Raw genomic sequence first — 22,703 nt, 5'->3', positions numbered from 1 at the left:
CTACGCAGTGCTGACATGTTTCTGGTGTGCCTGTGAAACTGGGTTAAAAAAAAAATATGGCTAAGCAAAAAAATGCAAGTCTTCCTCCGTGTCGAAATCCTTAGACATGTTTGCGAAGGTTGTTTTGTGTACAGCGTGCTTCTCCTTCATAGTATAAACGAAGCTTGACAACAGACCCGGAATAGAAGACAATGCTGAATTAAGTTGTAGTTTTTGTTATTTTTGGACCAAAATGTATTTTCGATGCTTCAAGAAACTCTAATTAACCCACTGATGTCACATATGGACTACTTTGATGATGTTTTTATTACCTTTCTGGTCCTTCTGGACAAGGACAGTATACCATACATATATTTTCAATGGAGGGACAGTAAGCTCTCGGACTAAATAATAAAATATCTTAAACTGTGTTGCGAAGATGAATGGAGGTCTTACGGTGTGGAATGACATGAGGGTGAGTCATTGATGACATAATACTAAACTAACCCTTTAAGCTAAGAAAACTCTTAGAAGTTATAATCATAAACAAATTGTTACTAAGATTTGGATTAACATGAATTTGTTCAGCTGCTGCTAGTCATTAGGAATAGTAACTATCCTACATCCAAATAATTGTTTATTTCAAAGATGTAATAAAAAACAAAAAAACAACTACCTTTGTTTCTTCCAGCACATAACAGACCAGTTGGGTAAAAAAAAAAAGGAACAGCAAACAACGGCAGTAGACACCCATTACTGTAGAGTAATAATAGTAAATTAAACAGGCCAACTGAACCGCAGAAGACCGCTGGAAGATGGACATTCTTTTGTTGTACACAAAGGAAACACATTAGCAGCAGATTAATCATCCCGCTTCATCAAAAGATCCATTAACAAAAAAGGGGGGTACGAAGAAAGAGAAAGCCTGTTTTCAGGGGAGATGCAGATTGCACTACTGGTGGTCACTGATCTGTGCACTCTATGCTGATACTATACTATACTATTCTCAAACCTCAAAGTCTGAAAGAGTCCAGGGCTTTGCTGATAAATGCAGACAGCTTTATCAAAGGAGATGTGACTCTGAAAGGCAAGGTGAGTGTTTGGCCAGATGGGACCCATTACCAAACACTAAGCTTTCTGGCAAGACTACAAGTTTGGTAATTTAGTTAGAAGTGGAACTGACAGCCTTTTGCTTTTATTAGATGTTTTGTGGTAATTGAAGATGCAGTTGCCAGCAGATGCTTAGATAGCATGCACTGTATACTAAATAAAATATTAACCGAGCTATGAAATAGAAAACCACAGAAAAAAAACAACAACAACAACAACAAAAACAATGGTAACACTTTATAAAAAGGGTACTTGAATAATCATGTATTATTCAACATGATTAGTGGACATCTGAACTAATCAAGAATGAATGAAGAGGTACAAATGTGACTATAGATTCATGCCTGAATAATCACCTTAACTACTTGATAATAATGAACTCTAAGTGGTACCTAGCAAACGTTTCCCTAACTGTAGGTATGTATGGTTCCTGTTTTTGGTGTTTATTTTGAAATCTAATTATGAATATATTTTTTAAGGTTTTACAATTTTACTTTTAGCTTTTATAGCTGGATTAAACCAGAGTAGAGTGAGTTTGAATGAAAATAATCTTGTAAAACAGACTGTCAAATATAGTATATAGTTGTATAGCTATTAGTGTATTTATTATTTTCTACATTTGAAAACAAAGATCTATGTTAATGATGGCAAAATGGCGTACTATCCAATGATGTTTATGATGACATTTGGTTTCATTAGATGGGCTGAATACAGAAACTGGTATAAAATCAACAGATAAACCCTTTTTTTTTTCATCCAATTAGACATAATTATCAAGTTACAGCCCTAAATGTAGGCATACAGTGCTCATTATGAAAAAAAAAAATCTAATTCTTTATGCAATAAATAAAGTAATTAATACAGGGTTTGTTTAGATGAGGTTCTGTGCCTTGTCAGTGGGCAGCTGTTTTTGCCCATCACCACTGCAAACATAGTTAATTAAAATATCTTGGCTCTGCCATCAGATTGAAATAGTTTTAACGTTTCACTGATATCCACAACAAAAAAATTAGAGCAAACACAATTACTGTTCTTCATACATATTAATGCAGCAATGTGTGAGTTACTGCAAGAATAAATAGGAAACTAATGAGATCGTTGGATCATCAAAGAGGAGTTGGATTTTTCTTGCAGGCAGAACTTTTGGAGAAGGACATTAAGATAATATCTTGGCTGCAAATAAATGTAGGAAACCTCATCTCATTGCCTCAATATAATCAAATTATTCTCACTCCTGGATGAGAAATTAGAGCCTGAAGGCTAAATTGAATCTTTCAATGCAAAGACTACTTTTTTGATATAGTCATATAGAGGAAGCAAACAGTTATATTAATGGGCTATTTTATATTTGCGAAAGTTCATTTGCACTTTATTTTGATGGTCCATTCTGTTGACTATAAATAACTTTGCGCCTACATGTCATAATGCTCTCATTAGAGTATTAGTAGTCTGTCTGCTTAATATCTGCTAATTCTTTATTTTGATGCTCCCCGATAGACATTCAAAGACTGTAAATAACTGTAAATACAACTACATGTCAACTTATTCTACTAACCCTAACCCCTTATAATATTAAGCCTAACAGTCTACAAATAGTCAACTAATTGTTGACATATATTTACAGTAGATGCAATGTTACTTATAGTCAACAGAATGTCTAAAGCCTCTTTCCCACAGCGTGTTGATTCCGGAGTGTCTTATGTGTGAACATATGGACGGGGACTTGATGCATTTCTCGGCCCGGGTGGCCGACCCAAGTTTGGTTCTCTGACATCATCAACCTGCTAGACGGCCTCCCATGGCAGGTCCATCTGAGGAGGGATCTGCTCTCTCAGGAAGGGGGAACAATATTTCACCCCTGACCAGAGCTGTGGAACTCAGTACCTAGGAGAGGGCTTGTCAGCGGATGTCATGGAGACCGTACTCAGCTCCAGGGCTCCTTCCACAAGGAAACTGTGCAGCATGAAGTGAAATGTGTTTTCCACTTGGTGTCGAGACCGTGAGGTGGACCCAGTTAACTGCCCGGTGGCTGTAGTGCTTGAGTTCCTCCAAGATCGTTTCTCCGCCGGTCTTACCCTATCCCCACTTAAGGTGTACGTGGCTGCCATTAGGGCTTTCCACTCACCTGTAGGTGATGCACCACTGGGGAGGCACCATCTGGTTGTACAGTTCCTCTATGGGGCTCGGAGGATGAGGCCTGCGGCTCATTTCAGAGTCCCAACCTGGGACCTGGCAGCGGTGCTCGAAGGGCTGGCTGAGTCCCCCTTTGAGCCACTAGAGTCAGCCGAGGCAAAAAACCTGACTCTCAAGGTGGCCTTTCTCCTTGCCATCACTTCTCTGAGGAGAGTGGGGGGCCTCCAGGCCTTAGAAATGATATCAACTTGCTTGGAGTTTGTCCTGGGCCGAGTTTAGGCTATCTTGCACCCAACTCTGGGCTACGTGCCCAAGGTGCCATCTAATGTGGCATGGTCAATGGTTCTTCAGGCCTTCCATCCTCCACCTCACATGACGGCAGAAGAGAGCAGACTTCACCTCCTCTGCCCGGTTTGGGCATTGAAGATCTACTTGGAGAAGTCTGTGCAGTGGAGGAAGTCAGACCAGTTGTTGGTGTGCTTTGGTACACCCAGGAAAGGGCTGTCTGCTTCAAAGCAGACAATCAGTAACTTGATTGTCCATGGCTTATCAGGTGTGCAATTTGCCTGCCCTGATATTCATGAGGGCCCATTCCACCAGGGGCATGGCCTCCTCGGTGGCCCTTTCTGGAGCCTCATTGGAGGTGATCTGCAAGGCGGCTGGATGGGCCATTCTGCAAACCTTCATTAGATACTACAGTCTGCACTTCCCTGTGACGCTGGGCGTCAGAGTGCTCGCCTCCTAAGTCTGCCTGGGTTCCAGTTTCACACTAGTAGGAGCGATCGGTGTGGCATAGTGGGTACTCGTTCCCCAAACTGTCATCACGATGACGCAGTGCAAGTTTCCTTGAAAAGGGAATGTCTCGGGTTATGACTATAACCCATGTTCCCCGAGAAGGGAAAGAGACACAGCGTCTTGTCGCCACACCCATCGGGTACAGAGTGCTCGCTTCATCGCAGAACGCTATCTGTGCTATGTCCCTTTGTACCATACGGGTATGCCGTCACATACTATGTCTTGACGCAACACCAATCAGGATTGGACTTTTTTCCATTCATGTTTCAGATGTGCTACGCTGGGGGCGTGCCCCAAACTGTCATCACAATGACGCAGTCTCGTTCCATTCTCGGGGATCATGGGTTATTGTCATAACCGGAGACATTTTCATACATATTAATGCTTCAATATGTGATATCCTGCTAGAATAATTTTAAGATGTTAGTATTTTGCTGTGTTCAGCTTTACTTCACTTTGACCAGTGTCGCCCATTCCCTATAGCTCTGAAAAACACCTCACAGCATGATGATTCACCTCCACACAGTTGGAATTGTGCTGTATATGAGCAGTGCCTGATTTCCTCCAGACATGACTCTTAGAATTGAGGTTTATTATTCCAGAGAATCTTGTTTCTCACAGTGTGTGAGTGCATTTTTGTTGTTTTTGCAAATGTCTTTACTGAGGAGGGGCCTCCATTTGACCACTAAGCAATAAAGCTCAGCTCGGTGAAATGATGCAGTGATGGTTGCCCTTCTGCAAAATTGTAACATTGGTAAGGATTTTTGCAATTATAAAAATATGATAAACTTTTGATCGCAGTTTCATTTAATCTAAGCCTTTCTTTATAGATATGGTAGCCAACTCAGTCATGAAGTACTTTTAATGTCAGTTACACATTTTTGATAATGTAAACCAACAAACTACAATGCAGTTTTTTGTACTTCATGATAGAATATTTAAACAATCCTATGCCTACAGTCATAACTGAAAAAAATGTAACACTTTATTTTAGGGTTTAATTCTTGCTGTCAGTGAGGTGATACCTTTTAGTGCCTATTAGTCCATAACATTACTCAGGGATTGACAGGTGTTTAGTCTATATTGACTTAATAAGTTTTAAGATAAAGGTAACAAATGACGGCAAGGAATCTGGATGCAGACATCACTTTATTTTGATATTAAAATTAATTAAACTAATGGTGATTCTTAAAAGATATTGTGTATAACAATAACAAAAGCAACTTTCACATGCATCAGATTGACAAACTGATAAAACACTCACTCATATTTCACAGTTTTTGTTAATTTTGTGAATATTTCAGTTTGCTTTATACATTCAATTTAAGGAGAAACTTTAAAATTCACTTAAATCATGGTCTTGCTCTTTCATTGTAATTCACATACTTTAATGAGTCTTTTATTTTATCATATTTACTTTAACTAGAGAATGTCAATGGTATTACCCATTTAAGGCAAACTGTCCTCCAAAAAATACGACTCTATAGGTCGTTTTTCAAGCACCTTATTATGAGATATATTTACGCTTTAAAGTCATGCGCTCTCTAGCTGGCGTAAAAATAATGACAGTGTCGTGTTACGTCTGACGTCATGAAATGACGTATGACTGTCATTACCAATCAAAATGCATGTTCATTTTAATGCAATGTGTGGTCTTTTTACCACCATTTGTCATACTTCCATTTAGCAAATATATTTTTGTATAACTCCACCCACCCGATCCCTAAACCTACCCAGTGATTTATAGATCATACACACTTTATGAGCACATGTGTTCCCTGGGATCAAACTCACGATCTCATGATCACATGTTGTTGTTGTATAGGGCAATGCTTTACCAACTGAGCTATGCAAAAGCTGAACTATTACGCAGATAAAATGGAAAAATGCTTTAAAATGAAAGTGTCCTGCTGTCAATAGGAGCACAACTTTAGAAAACGCTGCTGTGCGTCATATTTAATTAATTAAAATATTGTGGATAGGGGCACAACTTTAGTATATGCTTCTATGGGTCGTATCTCAAGGAAGTAACAAACGACCTATAAAGGCGTATTGGTTGGAGGACATGTTGATTTAAGGTGTTAGTAGCCTTATATATAGGCCTTATTTTGTGGTGTCTGGTCACACTTTTAAGGGTCCACTTCTCACTATTTTAACTATGACTTTTGCCTGAGTAAACTCCTAATTAATGCTTATTAATAGTTAGTAAGGTAGTTAGGTTTAGGTATTGTGTTGGATTAAAGGAGAACTTTTAAGTTAATCTTGATCGTTATACCTTGTTGAGTACAGTCTATAGAAAAAAAAAAGAAAAAAAACGAACCGGATTGGTGCTTGCAACACGGAGTTATTACAGTTAATGCCCAGAGCCCCCCTCAGCTAAACCGGCAGCTATGGGGGCATAAACGTAAAGGGTGTCTTTGTGCCTCTTAACAGACACAAAATGCAATTAAAATGTCCGTCCAACATGAACAGGGCCCTTACATGACAACGAGATGCCACTTAGCCACTGTTTAAATTCATCTAAATAGTGTTTTAGATGGCTAGCTGTAATCTTGCGCTGAAGTCCCATAAGAACTCAGTTGGGAAGAGCGTTATGTGTGTAAAGCACGATTATTTTATTACTGCACATCAGTAATAAAATATCTTTCATCAAGCCGTGTGTGCCCAAATGGAAGGATGAATAAAGTTTGCATTACCTCCACAGTGGTTGCACACGTCTTCGACCACGGAATGGCATTTTTCTTCAACGGGCCCGGCTGTTTAAGTTAGTCATCCTTATCAAAGTGTTCGCTTCAAATTTTCGCATTCTGTTGCCACAATTCGGAAAGGCACAAATGTGAACCATTTCTTCTTCACTTGTGAACCAATCATCACTCTAGTGATGTCCGGTTTGCGAACGAATCGTTCTTTTAAACTGGTTCTTTTTAGTACCCCTAATCAGACTGAATCATTCTAAACGGTTCGTGTCTCAAATCAGCGCTTAGTAGGGGTTGAACGACTTCCATTTTTTTTAAAGTCGACATTTATGTGATGAAAGTCAAGTCGACGTCGACTAGTCGCTGATGACGTCATTAATTAACAAATAAGCCTCGAGCTGAGACTCGAATTCGGGTGCTGTATCTGAATAAAGCCCCGTTTCCACCACAGGAACTTTACCCAGGAACTAGGAACTTTGGGTGGTACTTCGTGTGTTTAGACCGCAGGAACCAGGTTATAAATGAAGTTCCGGGTAAATATTTCCCCCTCCAAACGGCCCTGCTCGCGAGGTAGTACTTTTTCAAAGTTCAGGAACTTTCGAGGGCGGGACTTGGGCGCTGAACATGCTGATTGGTTGAGCTCAGGCAGCATTTTAGTTCAACCGGCATTTTTAAAAGTCTTTTGCGAGGTTCGTTCTGCGTTCAGTAAATATCAGTCTTGCTCTCTGTCTGATGGCGCGCGTTCGTCTCAGCCGTCTCACGTTCAATGTCCGTAATAGCTGATAATAATATACATTGTCATTTTAAATCTAGCTTTACAAGCTTTCTGAATATGCTGCATGCTGCCGAATCTGCATATTAGTGCTCTTTTCTGTCGTTGTTAATTACCTCTTTAGTAAACCTATACATAACCAGCAAAAGCAGCACAGCTTGAATCTCTTCCATAATCGTTATTCATTTTTTTTCACCATGTAAACGACCTGACTGATTACTTTTAAGTGTGTGTCCTTACATGACGTGACGGCGCGCGCCGCGCTCATGTTGACAAGAGAGATTTTTCTGAGGGGTAAACTTTTTATTTCGTAAGTTATGAAGATAATGTTGGAGTAATGACACAGCGTATATTGCCCCAGGCAGTTTTTACTTTAACTGCGCCTGACAGAAGATTTTTTTTTCTGAGATGATTATTACACTTTACAACAAATAGCTATAAATAATACTGTATTAGTCCTGGTGGCCGCTAAGAGTTGCTATGGCTACAGTTAACACACTCCAGCTGCTGGAGAAAACAGCGTTGACATTTTTGGTGCGGCAGACAAACTGCATGTGACAAAATGATTGCGATTGAAAGTCATCACATGTAAACACCAGATCGGTTTAGATAACGTCTCATGTAAACAGTTCACTAAATCTTTCAATCGGTACACTTAAAAATGATTACTGTCCTTCACTGATTTGGAGGAGCAGTCGCGCGCAGTCCTACATCACCGGACTAATTTGCCTAATCTTCTCGGAACTTTATCACGGTCGAAACGCAGACAGCTGCAGGTCTGGGGGGGAGAAAAGTTCCTGTAAAAAAGTTCCTGGTACAAATTGTTCCGGGTAATTTTGGTGGAAACGGGGCTTAAGATACAGATAAAGAAGCACAATAAAGATTACATATGTATATGAATGCATTAGTGAGTGATTGCGTGTGAATTAATTCTACCTGGCAGCATCTCTAATAATAGTGAAGATGTGAGTTTTAGTTATCAACAAATATATGCTGGAACTTTTCAGTTTCTAAGCTATTTTACTGATAAATCCCAGAACTGTGTTGACAATAAATTTCTGCGCTAATGAAAGGTTTTGTCTGAGGCGCGCGCGATCTCCGCGTGATGTGCGATCGGCTGTGTGTGTGTGTGTGTGTGTGTGTGTGTGTGTGTTGCAATGCAGTACACAGTTTAGCGCGATGATTAACGTACCTGTACAATAAGCGTGCATTCTCCCGATCAATTTTGAGCATCCAGATGATATAATCAAACATGTCTTGTGGAGAGCTCTCGGAGTATGCATTTATTTGTCATTTTTAACTGTTCAAAACAGAGCCTGCCAGTCAGGAAATTGTTTATTCTGTTGCGCAGTGGGCCAGCGACTAGTCGACGTCAAGCTTAAAGTGCCATGACAGAGTCGACTAGTCGGTGCAACCCCTAGCGCTTAGCCTACAAGTTACTTTAGTTACTTACTTTCTGACATGAGTGACAGTCCTCCGACTAGAAATAAACAAATATCTTGAATTATATGTTGTAACTCCAACAGTTCCTTGAACTGAGACATGTTTTGCTGAGAGAACTGATGAACTCACGAGCAGCTGATACTGCCCATGAGCATGTAACCGAATATGCAGCGGTTCTCGGATCATCAGTACAGAATCGTTTCTGTCTGACACATTCGATACTGAGAGCCGATGAGAAGAGCAATGAGATCACTTTTCACACACAGGACGCTCCTCCTCGCTACAGACTACAGCTAGCCGTCTAAAACACTATTTAGGTGAATTTAAACATGGCTAAGTGGCTAAACGCATCTCGTTGCCATGTAAGGGCCCTGTTCATGTTGGACAGACATTTTAATTGCATTTTGTGTCTGTTAAGAGGCACAAAGACACCCTTTACGTTTATGCCCCCATAGCTGCCGTTTTAGCTGAGTGGGGACTCTGGGCTCTGTGTTGCAAACACCAATCCGGTTGTTTTTTTGTTTTTGTTTTCTATAGACAGTACTCACAAAGGTATTGTAACAGGATGTCCACTGAAGGCGAGGTTGATGAACGCAAGTGCAGTTTATTAAACATAAATCCAAACATAAACAAAAGACTTGGCAAAACAACATAAAACTTTACTTGACTTGACTTAAACTTGACTATACAAAGCAGGTTACAACATCAATAACTGACAAAGACTATGGAAACATGAGGGCTTAAATACACAAGGGCTAATGACAAAACAGGGGACACCTGTGAACAATGATAACTCATAAACCAATGAAAACAAGACACAGGAACACAAGGCAGGAACACATGAGGGCATGGAATCACATGACAATAGACCACATGACAAAACCAGGAAGTGCATGACAACATGACAGTGACCATGAAAACCTAAAACATGAAACCTACACCAAAACACCCTGTGACAGGTATAACGATCAAGATTAACTTAAAAATCTTAACTTAAAAAGAGTTATTTTTTAAGGGTTATAGAATATGGTAATGCATAATAAGGCATTAATATGTGCTTTATAAGTAATAATTAACAGCCAATATCCTAGTAATATGCATGATAATAAGCAACTAAGACAGATAAACTCAATTGCAATGAGACTGCATCACACTAACTCATTGTACTGAGAGAGAGAGAGAGAGAGAGAGAGAGAGAGAGAGAGAGAGAGAGAGAGAGAGAGAGAGAGAGAGAGAGGGAGAGAGAGAGAGAGAGAATGCACATTGATTGCCTTATTGAATTTGTGTCTGCAGTTATTTTTCTTTGCAAATGGCATTTTTCAGGATTCATTTCAATAATGTATTCATTATAGGATTTGAAAGGAATAAATAATAATATTGATAAAACTGCACCAGGGTGAACTTAAGTCCTAATTTGATTTTAGACTTTTGATGAGTAGGAGGGTCAACAACAAGTCTTTTTGCTTCTCAAAAGTCAGTTTGCTATCTTGAAAAAAGCAGCTGTAAATGACTTTTGAAGTGTTAACCTTCTGTTAATCAAGTCAAGGGCTTGGAGAAAGGCTAAACAAAGTATGTTAGAAAGTCCGTCTTTGTAGTTTCTGTTTTAATTTGTCTGCTTTTCACTGTCCTAATATGAAATAAATGCCTTTATTTCAAGCACTTGCTCTCTGCGTAATAATAAAGAATGATTGTGCATGCAGTAACTACCAAGCCACCATAACATTTGAGACCAAAGTGTCTTTCAGCTCAATAAATTCACCATCTCTAATGCACATGCACAAACCTCAAGAGTAGCAGACTAATAAAATGCTAAAACAACATTTCCATCATAATCTTCTTTATTTGTTCTTCTATGCAACCACTCTGAACATCTAACTATTCTCAGAAAAATAGTGTTTTTTTTTTTTTTTTTACAGACATATACCTACCAAATGCTTTAGGAGAGGTTTCTTTTAAAATGCTGAACTATAAGGCCCACCAAGTCGAAAGGTTTTCACAGATGGCACGCAGGCATACTGTTTGGCTGTCATTTTATTCCTCATTTTTTTAAGCATTCTTTAATTTAGCCAGGATTGCTTTGACTGTGCATTTCTCTTTGTGTTATTGTAGATTAGTGGTCCCTGACCCTGCTCCTGCAGTACCCCCAACACTGCACACTTTAGAGGTTATGATTTTGGGCTGTCCATGAAGAAAGATGACCAATTGTGGCGATGTCTGTGGTCGTGGCTCTTAAACGGTCATACAGTGATGTTCAAAGACAGCTGTTGTCACGTTCTTGCAAACAAAGATAGCCAATGATCATTTTCTGACAGTGTCAGAGATTTAGCATGATTGTCTACTGACTAGCCGATAAATCATTTTGGTCAAGGCTGCTTGGTGCTAAAATTTAAAACTACTTACATTAAGCTCCATTTATAAAATTGGCATGCCATGTTGGCCTCTTTGGGGGGGCTTGAGGACAAGGGTTTGGAATCACTGTAATCGATGTTTTCAGTGTCCTTAACAGCAGATGGTGTTGTCACTTGATGCAATCACCTTAAAAGTCAGTAATGGTGTTGCTGTGTGATGTTCAATATCTAATCACTTTTCCTATATAGATGGTGCTGGCTGATAGGTCAATCTGCATGCAATCACTATTACCAAATACTGCATGGCACAAGCTGAATGGCATGCTGATTCTAAACATTTAAATAATCCGGTTTGCTGTAGGCCAGCCCTAGGCTGCTTTTTTGCTCCCTTCCCTCTATAACTTCTCTCCGTCTCATTCACTTGGATGTTTGTCATTGGTTGTGTTGCAAAAATTCCCATTATTGGTGGAATTCTGAAGACACTTTCCTGAAAAGCAGACCAATGGTCTAGACGGAGTTTGAAATAATATGTTTTCAAATAATTTCAAAATGGCGGATGGTGGATTTCAAACAAAAATAATTTGTATCATTGTTCACTGTATGACTCAAGGAATCTATCAAAACCAGTGTCATTAATTGTAATAATAATAACAATGCGTTCGATTTATATAGCGCTTTTCAAGGACCTCAAAGCGCTTTACATTGAAGGGGGGAATCTCCTCAACCACCACCAATGTGCAGCACCCACCTGGATGATGCGACGGCAGCCATATTGCGCCAGAACACTCACCACACACCAGCTGATTGGTGGAGAGGAGACCGAGTGATGAAGCCAATCAGGATATGGGGATTATTAGGAGGCCATGATGGACAGCGGCCAATGGGCAAATTTGGCCAGGATGCTGGGGTTACACCCCTACTCTTTTTCCGAAAGACATCCTGGGATTTTTAATGACCACAGAGAGTCGGGACCTCGGTTTAACGTCTCATCCGAAGGACGGTGCTCTTTGACAGTATAGTGTCCCCATCACTATACTGGGGTGTTAGGACCCACACAGACCACAGGGTGAGCACCCCCTGCTGGCCTCACTAACACCTCTACCAGCTGCTCCTGGTTTTCCCAGTTGGTCTCCCATCCAGGTACTGACCAGGCTCAGCCCTGCTTAGCTTCAGTGGGAAACCAGTCTTGGGCTACAGGGTGATATGGCTGCTGGCCGAATTGTGTCATTAAGTGATTTATGCAAATTGTATTAAACATTTTGACCCCAAGTTGGAACTGTCCCAAAACATTTTCAGTATTTTCAGTGCATGGTGCTGATGCCACATACCAAGTTTGATAACAATATGCTAATGCTTTCATAATAGCATTTTATGATAATATTGAAAATGACAAACAAGAAATATGTGTAAATTGGGGTTCATTTGGCTCTGTATGTTGCACCAAACTAAAAGAGACCAGTTTTAGCAAACGATTCAGAAGCTTTTATTTTCATATCGCCTGAACAGTGGGTAGTGTTGTCTTAAAACTATGCAAGTAGCCTCAGGCCATGCTTGTGATGACGTACCAAGATTCGTCTTAATACACTAAAGCAGGGGTTCTTATCTCTAACCCTCAAGGCCCACTTTCCTGCAGAGTTTAACTCCAAACTTGATCAAACTCACCAGCCTGTGACTTTCTAGTAATCCTGAAGCACCGTGTTTGATTTGGGCTGGAGCTAAACTCTGCAGGAGATATAGCCTCACATCCATTATGCATTTGTTTGTACATTACTCAGCGGTTTACTGGTCTATCAACTATTCATTTTTGCCAACATGGTGTCACAATAATCTGGGTCAGTTTGGATGAATATCAGACAGGTTGTCTTGGTCAAGTTCAGAAAATATTGGTTCAACTCTTACAGGTGCAGATAATATTAACATAAGTGTTTAACAAACATCAATGTCAGTTCATGAAAAGCATCGACTCAGTGAGTTTGCAAATGACGCTGAGATGAAAAGTATGGTTCAGACATCCTCCCTTGCAGTCTTTCCGATTAAAGGAAAGACGAAATATCCAGAGATAGCTGCAAAGCAAAGGCTCTTAAATATTTACTTCCCGTTCAAACTTCATACATTTGCTTAGCAGGGTTTTCTACACTGACAGCCACTAATACAAGTTACGGAGCAGACTAGACATTTCAATGCCTTCAGGTAGCTATTTCATGCATTCAAGGTCAAGTCCTATCTACTTTAATTGCTGAAATCTTCCAAGTGCTTGACAAACTCACGTGCATAGAATTTTTCAAAAATCGGCATTCAGTCTGGCTCTCATGAATGTTTTTTTTTTCCTCAAGCAGATGTTAAAGCTCAAATTTTAGGTTTACCCAGCAATGCACATGTGCAGTCCTGAGCAAAAAAGTCCTTGCAGATTCGGTCATATTGAATGTTGCAGTTTCCCATTAATAGTAATATGAGTAAACTCTCTGCTATCTACAGTCTTTTTTCATGCCTAACTCCAGCTATGAGTGCCATATTTAATGTAAACATAAAAAAATGTCACGGGTTGAGTAGTATGAAGTGTACAAAAGATAAAGTTTCAAGTTCAAAATAGAGTTTAATGACATCCATTTTATATACTAGCTGTAACGGTGATGGCACAAAAAATCAACTAATTAGTTCATTTAGATTTAGGTCAGTTAGTTCGGGCACCAGGCAGGCAATCCTGTCGATAGTTTGTAACGCAAATAACCCAGATAGTATAGATGCCACACGTTACATAAATCAACTCAAGATAAAGTTGAAGATAAAGTCCAGTATAAACATCACAAAGGACATATGGTGTGGTTTAGAAGAAATGTATTTCACAAAAGGAAAATTAAAGAAAGAAAACAAATAACAAAAATAAAATAAAATAAAATAAAAAATCTAAATTCTCACTGATAAACACATCAAACATAGTACCAAACTGAATTCAAGTCCCAGATTCCTGATTTCTCACAAACACCATAGTAAACTCAGTAAAAATTGGGGCAAAGAAAAGTAATGGCGAAGACTTGTTCTTGGTCTTTTTATTCTCTGAAATTTTCTGGGGAACCCTTAGAACCTTCTGGGGGACCCCTGGGGTCCCCGGACCCCAGTTTGAAAACCCCTGGTATAGGTCATAGTGTGACTAAAACTTTTATGACCCAACTTTATGCATGTTTTGTAAGAGTCTCCTCTCCGTATACATACATACGTAAACATATTTTGTTGGACTGTCCTGGGTTGAAAACAATACATTCTTTAATCAAGTTATTTCACTTAAGGACTTTGGAAAAGGTTTTGGATTATTTATTTAAAAAATCTTGTAAAATATTACTTGTGTTTGTTTGATTTGTTTGTATTTTGTATATATGATATTTGTATTTTTGTAATTACATTTTTACCATGATTATAGCCTTAGATGCTGACATGGCATTAAAAAAACAATCGGTATTGAATTATTTTATTTTATTATTAAGATGTCTGCATAAGAGTAAATTCTAATCTGTGAAAACATTTAACTTGGTCTCTACACTCTACACTGGTAACTAACTATAATTACTAAAACTAAAACTAAATATATAAAAACTAAATAGAAATGTGTAATAAAATTGAAAATATGAATTGAATAAATAAAACAACACTTAAAATAGCAAAACCATTTATAAAACGAACTAAAACTAAATTGATATTTGTAGCAAAATTGAAAACGAAACAAAATAAAAACTATTTTAAAAATGCAAACCTATAAAAACCTTCATGAGGACTTCAGATGATGCAAACTCTGAGTCAACATGCACCAATGCTAAATTTTTATATATATCTCAATCATTTGTTAACATGTATTCTTTAGTTCACTGAGCTCGTTGTCTCTGCATTAAATGAATACATTGTTAGCTAATCGCATGATATGTATATGTACTTTTCTGAAATACATAACTTGGACACAGTCACCTCTGATATCAGATCAAGCAAGCTTTTCTGAAAATGTGAATGTGAATATGAATTGAATTAAAATGAGGATGTACAAAATATCTCTTTACATCAGCAGATGGTTACAACTGACACCACTCTCCCTTATACAGGTTTTAAAGTTTGGTAACACTTTATTTTAAGTTTTGGGAACACTTTAGTTATAACAGTAAATTATGCATAATTACAAGTAACTAACCCTAAACCAAACCCTAACCCTAACTCTATAGTAACTCTATAGTAGCCTACTGTAAGTACATGTTGTTAATTATTATTACTCATTGCTTATTTGAGTAAGTACATTTTAACCTTCATTAAAGTGTAACCAAATGTTTAGACAAATAAATTATTTGTATATCTAAAGCAAATCAATTACATGCTAAGCTTTTGCATTTGCACTTACAGGAGGAATGGCTGCTGGGAAAACTCTTCCGGCCCTCAGACACCAGGTCTGGCTCTCCAGTACACAGCATCTTGGCATTCATTTGGCCATCAGGGAAACAGCGGTGGAAGTAGTCTGGTCTTGGCCTGAGATTAAGATCAGCATCAGAGATCACCAATGGTAAAAACATGATCACAAAAATCATAATACAGAGCTGCAAAACCCAGTTGCTGAAGGGCCACAGCCTTGCAGATTTTAGTTCCAGTCCTGCTCCAACATGGACGCGATTTCATCAAGTACAACATGTTCCTGGATCAACTTCTTTGTTGTTCCTGGAACAACATTTCAATCAACCATTTAGATCTGAGAGACAAGTTTACAGTTTATGTCAGGTTTAGGCTTACAACCAGGGTTACATGCATCTACATCAGTGTTATTCACTTATAATTTCCCTCTGATTTTAGGGAGAACTTGTGGGTAAGGTTAGGTTTTGGGGTAGGGAGATGGGTTGGGAGTACATTTTTGGACAGGAATGTTATTCCAGGACCAAAAAAAAAAATGCTGATCCAGAAATATGTCTTTACATATCTACTCTACTTGAACCACTTTAAATTTTAGATTTAAATTTAAAATTTAGATTGTCACAACCGTAATCTGTCACAGAACGCTCAACTGTGCCTCCTCCTGGTTTCACCAGATCCCTCTCTCCTGCGTATGAGGACTGCATTCTCCTGATTTACCTCATTATCAGTGTATCATTATCACCTGTGGACCCTCAGCTCACCTTTATCTGGACTGCTATGTTCTTTGCTCATTTGTGAAGTCTTGATTTACCTACACGCTGTCTCTGGCTCATTTCTCGTGGTTGCTCTTGTGTTTTTGACTTGGACTCTGATATCGTTTTTGAAACTAAGCCGCCTGCCTCTGACCTATGCCTGTTTGAACTACGTTCCTTGGATTTCCCTTATTTTATACTGTATGTCTGCACTCCTCTGCTGTCTCATCTGTATTAATAAAATATACTGCAGATGGATCCGAACGCCTCAGTCTCTTCGTCACAGTAATATATTAAATATAATTTATTATATGTATTTTTTGCTAGATTATTTCATGCGTCATACACCATTACTCAATTTCTAAGACATTGCACGTGCTTTCCAGTTTTAGTTTTTAATCCGATCAAGTGTTTACATGTCCTATCAAATGGATAAGAAAAGGTTTATCCCACCCCTCTCAAAATGATTGATATTTCAATTTGAAAATAATATTTTTATTTGGCATTTTTATTTCGATTGAGTTGTTAATATTGGAGTATTTTCATTCAGATTGGACTTTTAAACCAATTGTAATCGGAATACAATACTCAATATAAACACACCTATTGATGTCACCTATGCTTCAAAAAGATATGCTTATGCCATCACCCCTCAGATTTCCAACAAAGGAAGCAAAAGCTGGACTGAGGTTCACTTGCGCTGCATCAGTAGCTAGTTGTAAAAAAGATGCATCATCAGCAGTTTCTGAATGGCTAAAGACTCAGCAGCTCGTGTAGAGATAGGCAGGTCATTCCACCACTTAGAGAGCTTAGGTTTATCAGCTGTGAACACTGCACAGACTGACAAACACGAAACTGACAGCCCACTCAAGCAGATAAAAACCTGGGAGCAAGGGGTCAATCCAAAATTAAGATTGAAAAATCTGGTAAAAGTGTTTAGAGAGATCCAGCCTATCGCAATACAAATATCCTCCTCCTCTAAGCAATACTTGGGAAGAAGTTACTCTCCTAGATGAGTTTGCATGAATGCCCAGAGGCAAAGTCAATTCATGAGCCTGGTAAGCTGCAGAAATAGCATGTCTCTTCTTAGTAGCAGTATGGGTGGTTTACCTGATCTGCTGGCGATTTCATTTCACCCGGCAACTCAGTCTGGAAACCTGTACATTCATTTCTACTGCTTCTGTTACGCTTTTGCGGGAACCAATCACAGACACGGTTTAACACGATGACAGATAGAGGAACGATGGGTCGTTGCCCGTTGATCACGCCTCTTGCGCAGTAAAAAACCAGAGCAGACTCCCCAGTCCAATGTTCAATTTTAACTTGAGCTTGGTCTTGTGATAGCCAGTTAAAGTATCAGTTGCATCCATGTTACAACCACTATGACAAACAAACTGCTGCTCAGTCCTACACCCTGGTTAGTGTGGTCAACGTAACCCCTTAATGCCATAACTGGACAAAGCCTGTGCAACCTTTCATCCTCCCGAATCTCAAAAGTAGGGGAACTGTGGCAACATACCACAATCTATGTCGCAACAAGAGCTTCACCAAGCCAGAAATTAAAGTCAAACTGGAAGGGCTCACCAGGTCTCTGATTCTCTTAAGAGAGGATAGATACTTAGCTATAACATACAATAGTAAGATACCATCTTAAGAAAAACTGAAGCTGGCTACAACTGAGAGTCCATCAATCTAATGAAGGAATATGTGTAGGCCTTAGCGGGAAACCAGTGAATGTTCCCACTGAACCAATAGGGCAGTGGACTGGGTCCAACTCCCACTTCCTTTACCACATCACAAAAAGCTGTGACTTCTTAGAATAAAGACACTATATAGAGGAAACTCTAGAATTCAAAACGGTTTCAGTTATCTCAGAATAAAGGCCAGAATCAATTAGAGTGCTCTGTAAAGAGACGAGGTCTAAAGGTCAAACATACGCCTTATCAAACCTCTGTCAGACCACATTTACTACTTTAGGGGGTAACCTCTTCTTACGGTCCTCCAACTGTGCCTTGATTAGTTGTGTCTACACACTGATCTGTGTTTCCCCTGTCGGAGTATGTGTTCGCCAATTAAACATAATGAATCAAGAAGTGACATGCTATAATCTGGTGACTGTTGGCATTTTTCTGCGTCTGTAAGTGCAGTGTGAATTGGCCTTTTCTAATATCTGATTTTGCAGATAGTTTGCTTCTGAATATAAAAATGAAGACATGTAAAGAACTTGCTGTTGCCCTTTTTGGATGATTTTGTTCCATTGTTCTGCTTGTTGTCTGTTTTTGTTTTGCAATCTGGATGTGACAATTGGTCACTGTGGTATTTGTCCCGCCGGACTTGCTTGTCTCAGCGTGAACAAAGTGCTCAGCACTTCACATTTTAATAGCAACACTTCCATTAAAAAACAATTGAAAACATCTTATGGCCAGGAAAAACACATGGACACATACGCCAAGTCTGTTCCCAGGTTCAGCTGATCTGCTACATGCTACATGGTAGTGTAATCTGCAGAGGCACTTTCAACACTATGAATAGCCGATACTTTATAAAGTTTAAAATATGTTGGGGGGTTTTTCTCACACAAATGCATCAATTTGCTTCAGAAGGCCTCTATTAACCCCCTGGAGCCATGTGGAGCATGTTATTTGACAGACAGATGCATTTTTTATAGATTTCAAAAACAGAACAACAGCAACTGCTATTATAAACCTTGAACTAGCCAGGACATTTTAAATATAACTACAACGATTTTATTCGTCTGAAAGAAGAATGTCATATACACCTAGGATAATTTGTGGGTAAGTAAATCATGGGCTAATTTTCATTTTAAGGTGAACTCCTTGAGTCTTCCATTGTAACCCGTGGTGGTGAAGTGTTTCAGTCACAAGATGGCTCCAGACAGTCAATGATAGCTGAGTCATAGTTAAGCATTAAAGTAGTACTGGTCAAGATAACTCGTAGTACCCGGATGAGCGGTGTGTTATTCACTTTGGTGGTTGTTATCTGCGAATAACATCCCTTGAGAATGCACAGTTGACGATTCAGAATAAATTATTACACAGAGCCATGTGACAAAGGCCAGATAAACCACTTACTGAAGAAAGGAAATCTGAGGAGGAATACCCTTTTGAGAAATAGGTAAAACACATGGTGGGTTGTGTAAGCTCCATCAGCCATCACAATTTTTAGACAATCGTGTAATACCTGGAGGGTGTAGCATCAGCTACTGACTTCAGCTACAGCACTGAGAGAACCTATAATACAAAACATGAGAAGTCCACCATTGTTTCCTAACTGTGGCCATCTAATCAGTGGGGCGGCAGTGGCTCAGTGGTTCATGTAGGTTGTCTACAAACCAGAAGGTTGGTGGTTCAATCCCCGGTTCCACTTGACCAAGTGTCGAAGTGTCCATGAGCAAGACACCTAACCCCAGCTGCTCCCGACGAGCTGGATGGCGCCTTACATGGCTGACATCGCCGTCGGTGTATGAATGGGTGAATGTGAGGCAAAAATGTAAAGGGCTTTGGATAAAAGCGCTATATAAATGCAGTCCATTTAATCAACCATAGCTCATATTCTGCACCACTGTGTCTGTTTTTGTTCACCTCTCCGGTGTGTACTTTAACATTTATCACCTGGCCGTGATTAATTACATTGTTAGTACCTTACTGTATCTGAGTTTTTGTTTCGTTTTATTTTGTAAATAATACTGAAAGATGAGTCTAAATTATTTCTGTGATTTAGTTTTTATTAAACACGGAACAGTCCTTTAAAGTGGTATGACATTCTGATGAAAAATGGTACAGAAATCATGTTTTTAGCTTACCTGCCAACTATCAACTTGATGGTATTTGTGAAGACGCCGTTCAAAGCTAGTGCGAGAGATACCGCTGTAAAATAGAGAAAACAAGAGACAGCAGGTTAATGATTTCCTTGACAGCATTCACAGTTAAGTGACCTTAAAAAAACACTATTATGTCCTAAACAGCAACAGTTGCCTTCACTATTGAATGTTGGGGGAACACGATTTATGATGTACGATGCCATAGTAGCAATGCTGTGGGAGCACCTCTGGGTGATCACGTCTTGAAGCAGATGTGAAATCAGAGGTCCTTACGCTTATATGGCATGGTTCTGCCAACCTCGCCACCCTTGGTCCTTCGGGAGCAGCACTTTCCAGCGAATTCAGGTCTCGGTGTCGACCTGAGTGTCCACTAGAGGAGCTAGTTTGGTTGTTCCCTGCCCGTTATCTGCTTTAAGGCACCGAGATGACTTCTCGCATAACACTGCAGGCCAATCACAAGACACTGGTTCCCTTAGTAGACCAGAGGCTACAGAATTTGGATTTTGCCTGCCTCAATATCAACAGAGTTATTCCCTCAGTGGTCGGCCCCAAGCAGGTTCTGGTAATGGAACGAGATTGTAACTCTATTGGAACAAGGGAGCCATAGAGTGTGTTCCTCCACTGGAGAGTGAGTCCGTGTTTGACCTTTCCATTGCCTCACCGTGCTTAAAATTGACACCAGGAATGGTGACAGCATTCTTACACCTGAGACCGGGTTATGTGCCTAAAGTGCACACTAATGTGCAAAGGTTCATAGCTGCAGGCTTTCTTTCCTCCTCCCTTTTCAAAGTCAGACCAGGAAAAGCTACATTTGGTGTGTACAGTTAAAGCACTTTACACTTATGTCCACAAAGATGCTCTGTAGAGAAAGTCAGATCATTTATACCCCTGACCAAGCAGACGCTGTGCAAATGGATAGTAGTGGTATTTCATTTCACAGTCCACCTTTTTTAGAAAGAGTGCCTTTCCACGCTTTAGTGGACACAACACTAGTATTTGTGTGGATCGCGTTCTGCTCTCGAGGCAGTAGGAGGCCCTCATGCCAATGCATTTGTAGTTGGCAGCTCTGTTTTTGCTTGATTATCTCGAGGGAGCTGAAGGCATTCAGTGTGATGCTCTCTTGAGAGATGAGAGTCAAACATCCGCACCTTGTAGTTTGGGTCTCCAGCTGCTGGAGCGGCAGTGCAGGATCGATTGTGAGGATCGTAGGTCCAGCATGGGGAGTGTTTTTTTTTTTCCTTTTGGGATTCTCCTAATATGTTTCTACACATAAAGTTGATTCATCCTGTATCATTAACTGGCCATGAATAGACAAGCCACAATTCAAAAGCATTAAGAATTAATATAAGCTATATGAAACTATTTTAGGCCTAAAGGATAATAATCCTTTACCTGGCACTTTCTGTGTATCTACACACTCGGCCATAGCCTGACGTGGTCATCCTCAGCTCTAGTCAGAATATGAGTCTGATGCTCCATTGGGCTGTGATTATGGGGCGTGTTTCAAACGAACCAGGGAAGACCTCAATTGGATAGACCTACAACCAATCAGAGCAACAAAGCAACGCATTGTCACAGAGCTCAACTGCACTGTGTTGCCAAGTCCGCGTTTTTTTCCGTGGGTTGTTGCGGCTATTATCTGATATATAGACCTATGAGTGCGAATTTTAGCAGCAACCTTGCCAAAATAACACATTTTACCCCCCATAGAGAAGCTATTGTTTAGGGCTGGTAGTTGGCAGGTTTTGTTGTAAAAACTTGGCAAGCACGCTGGAATAAACAATCTTTGCCAGTGTTGTAAAAAAATAAAAGAATTGAATGATACATAGAGTACTTACCCAAGATGATCACCATTTTTAAGAGAAATTGTAAAGGTGAATGCATATACAAACAAGCTCTCAGTTTAGGATTTGAACAAATATAATCCAAGCCTCTTTGATGACGTGATGATTACATTACTGATCATCTGTCCGTCATCGTCTAAAGCCCGCCCTGATGATTTCATTGGTCCGAACAGTTTCTGTTCAGAGATAATTACTCCTCTATGGAGCGAGGCCAGACCGAACTGCGAATTTTGTGGACGGGGCTAAGTTCGGCTGGCATCCAGGCTAACTCGGCCACACACTCCATTGAAAATAAACCGTTGGGAAAAGAACTTCAGAAAATGTTCCTGTGCTATACTCTACCATCACCGTTTACTTCTGCTGTCTGTCTTTCAACCCATTGAAAACAGTTTGTTCATCTGCCTGAAGCAAAAAAATGTTAAGTTTGAGGGGAACGACAGCAAGATTAGAAAGTTGTGAAAGCTCCTCGAATGAAACATCATTAGCAGTGAAGGCTTCTATTCTGGGTCTCTGTCACCTGTTTAAACATTCTTCTCACAATACACCATCTAAGATACTTCACTGGAACCTCAGAAATGTTTGAATTGAAGGGAGGAAATAACTTTCCGTGATG

General features: G+C 39.6%; 1 protein-coding gene across 1 annotated transcript in view; it reads right to left on the bottom strand.

Moving 5' to 3' along the window:
* Positions 1-22,703, bottom strand: part of plpp4 (phospholipid phosphatase 4) — a 181,953-nt gene that overhangs the window by 29,987 nt on the left and 129,263 nt on the right. Inside the window, exons 4-5 of the mRNA XM_067422586.1 lie at positions 20,229-20,292; positions 15,652-15,776 (exon numbers count right to left, since the gene is read on the bottom strand). Coding sequence (XP_067278687.1) covers positions 15,652-15,776; positions 20,229-20,292 — 189 coding nt within the window. The remainder of the gene's footprint in view (positions 1-15,651; positions 15,777-20,228; positions 20,293-22,703) is intronic.

Source organism: Pseudorasbora parva, chromosome 17 (assembly GCF_024679245.1).
Source record: "Pseudorasbora parva isolate DD20220531a chromosome 17, ASM2467924v1, whole genome shotgun sequence".
Lineage (NCBI taxonomy): Eukaryota > Metazoa > Chordata > Actinopteri > Cypriniformes > Gobionidae > Pseudorasbora > Pseudorasbora parva.
This window is presented reverse-complemented; position numbering and strand designations above follow the sequence as displayed.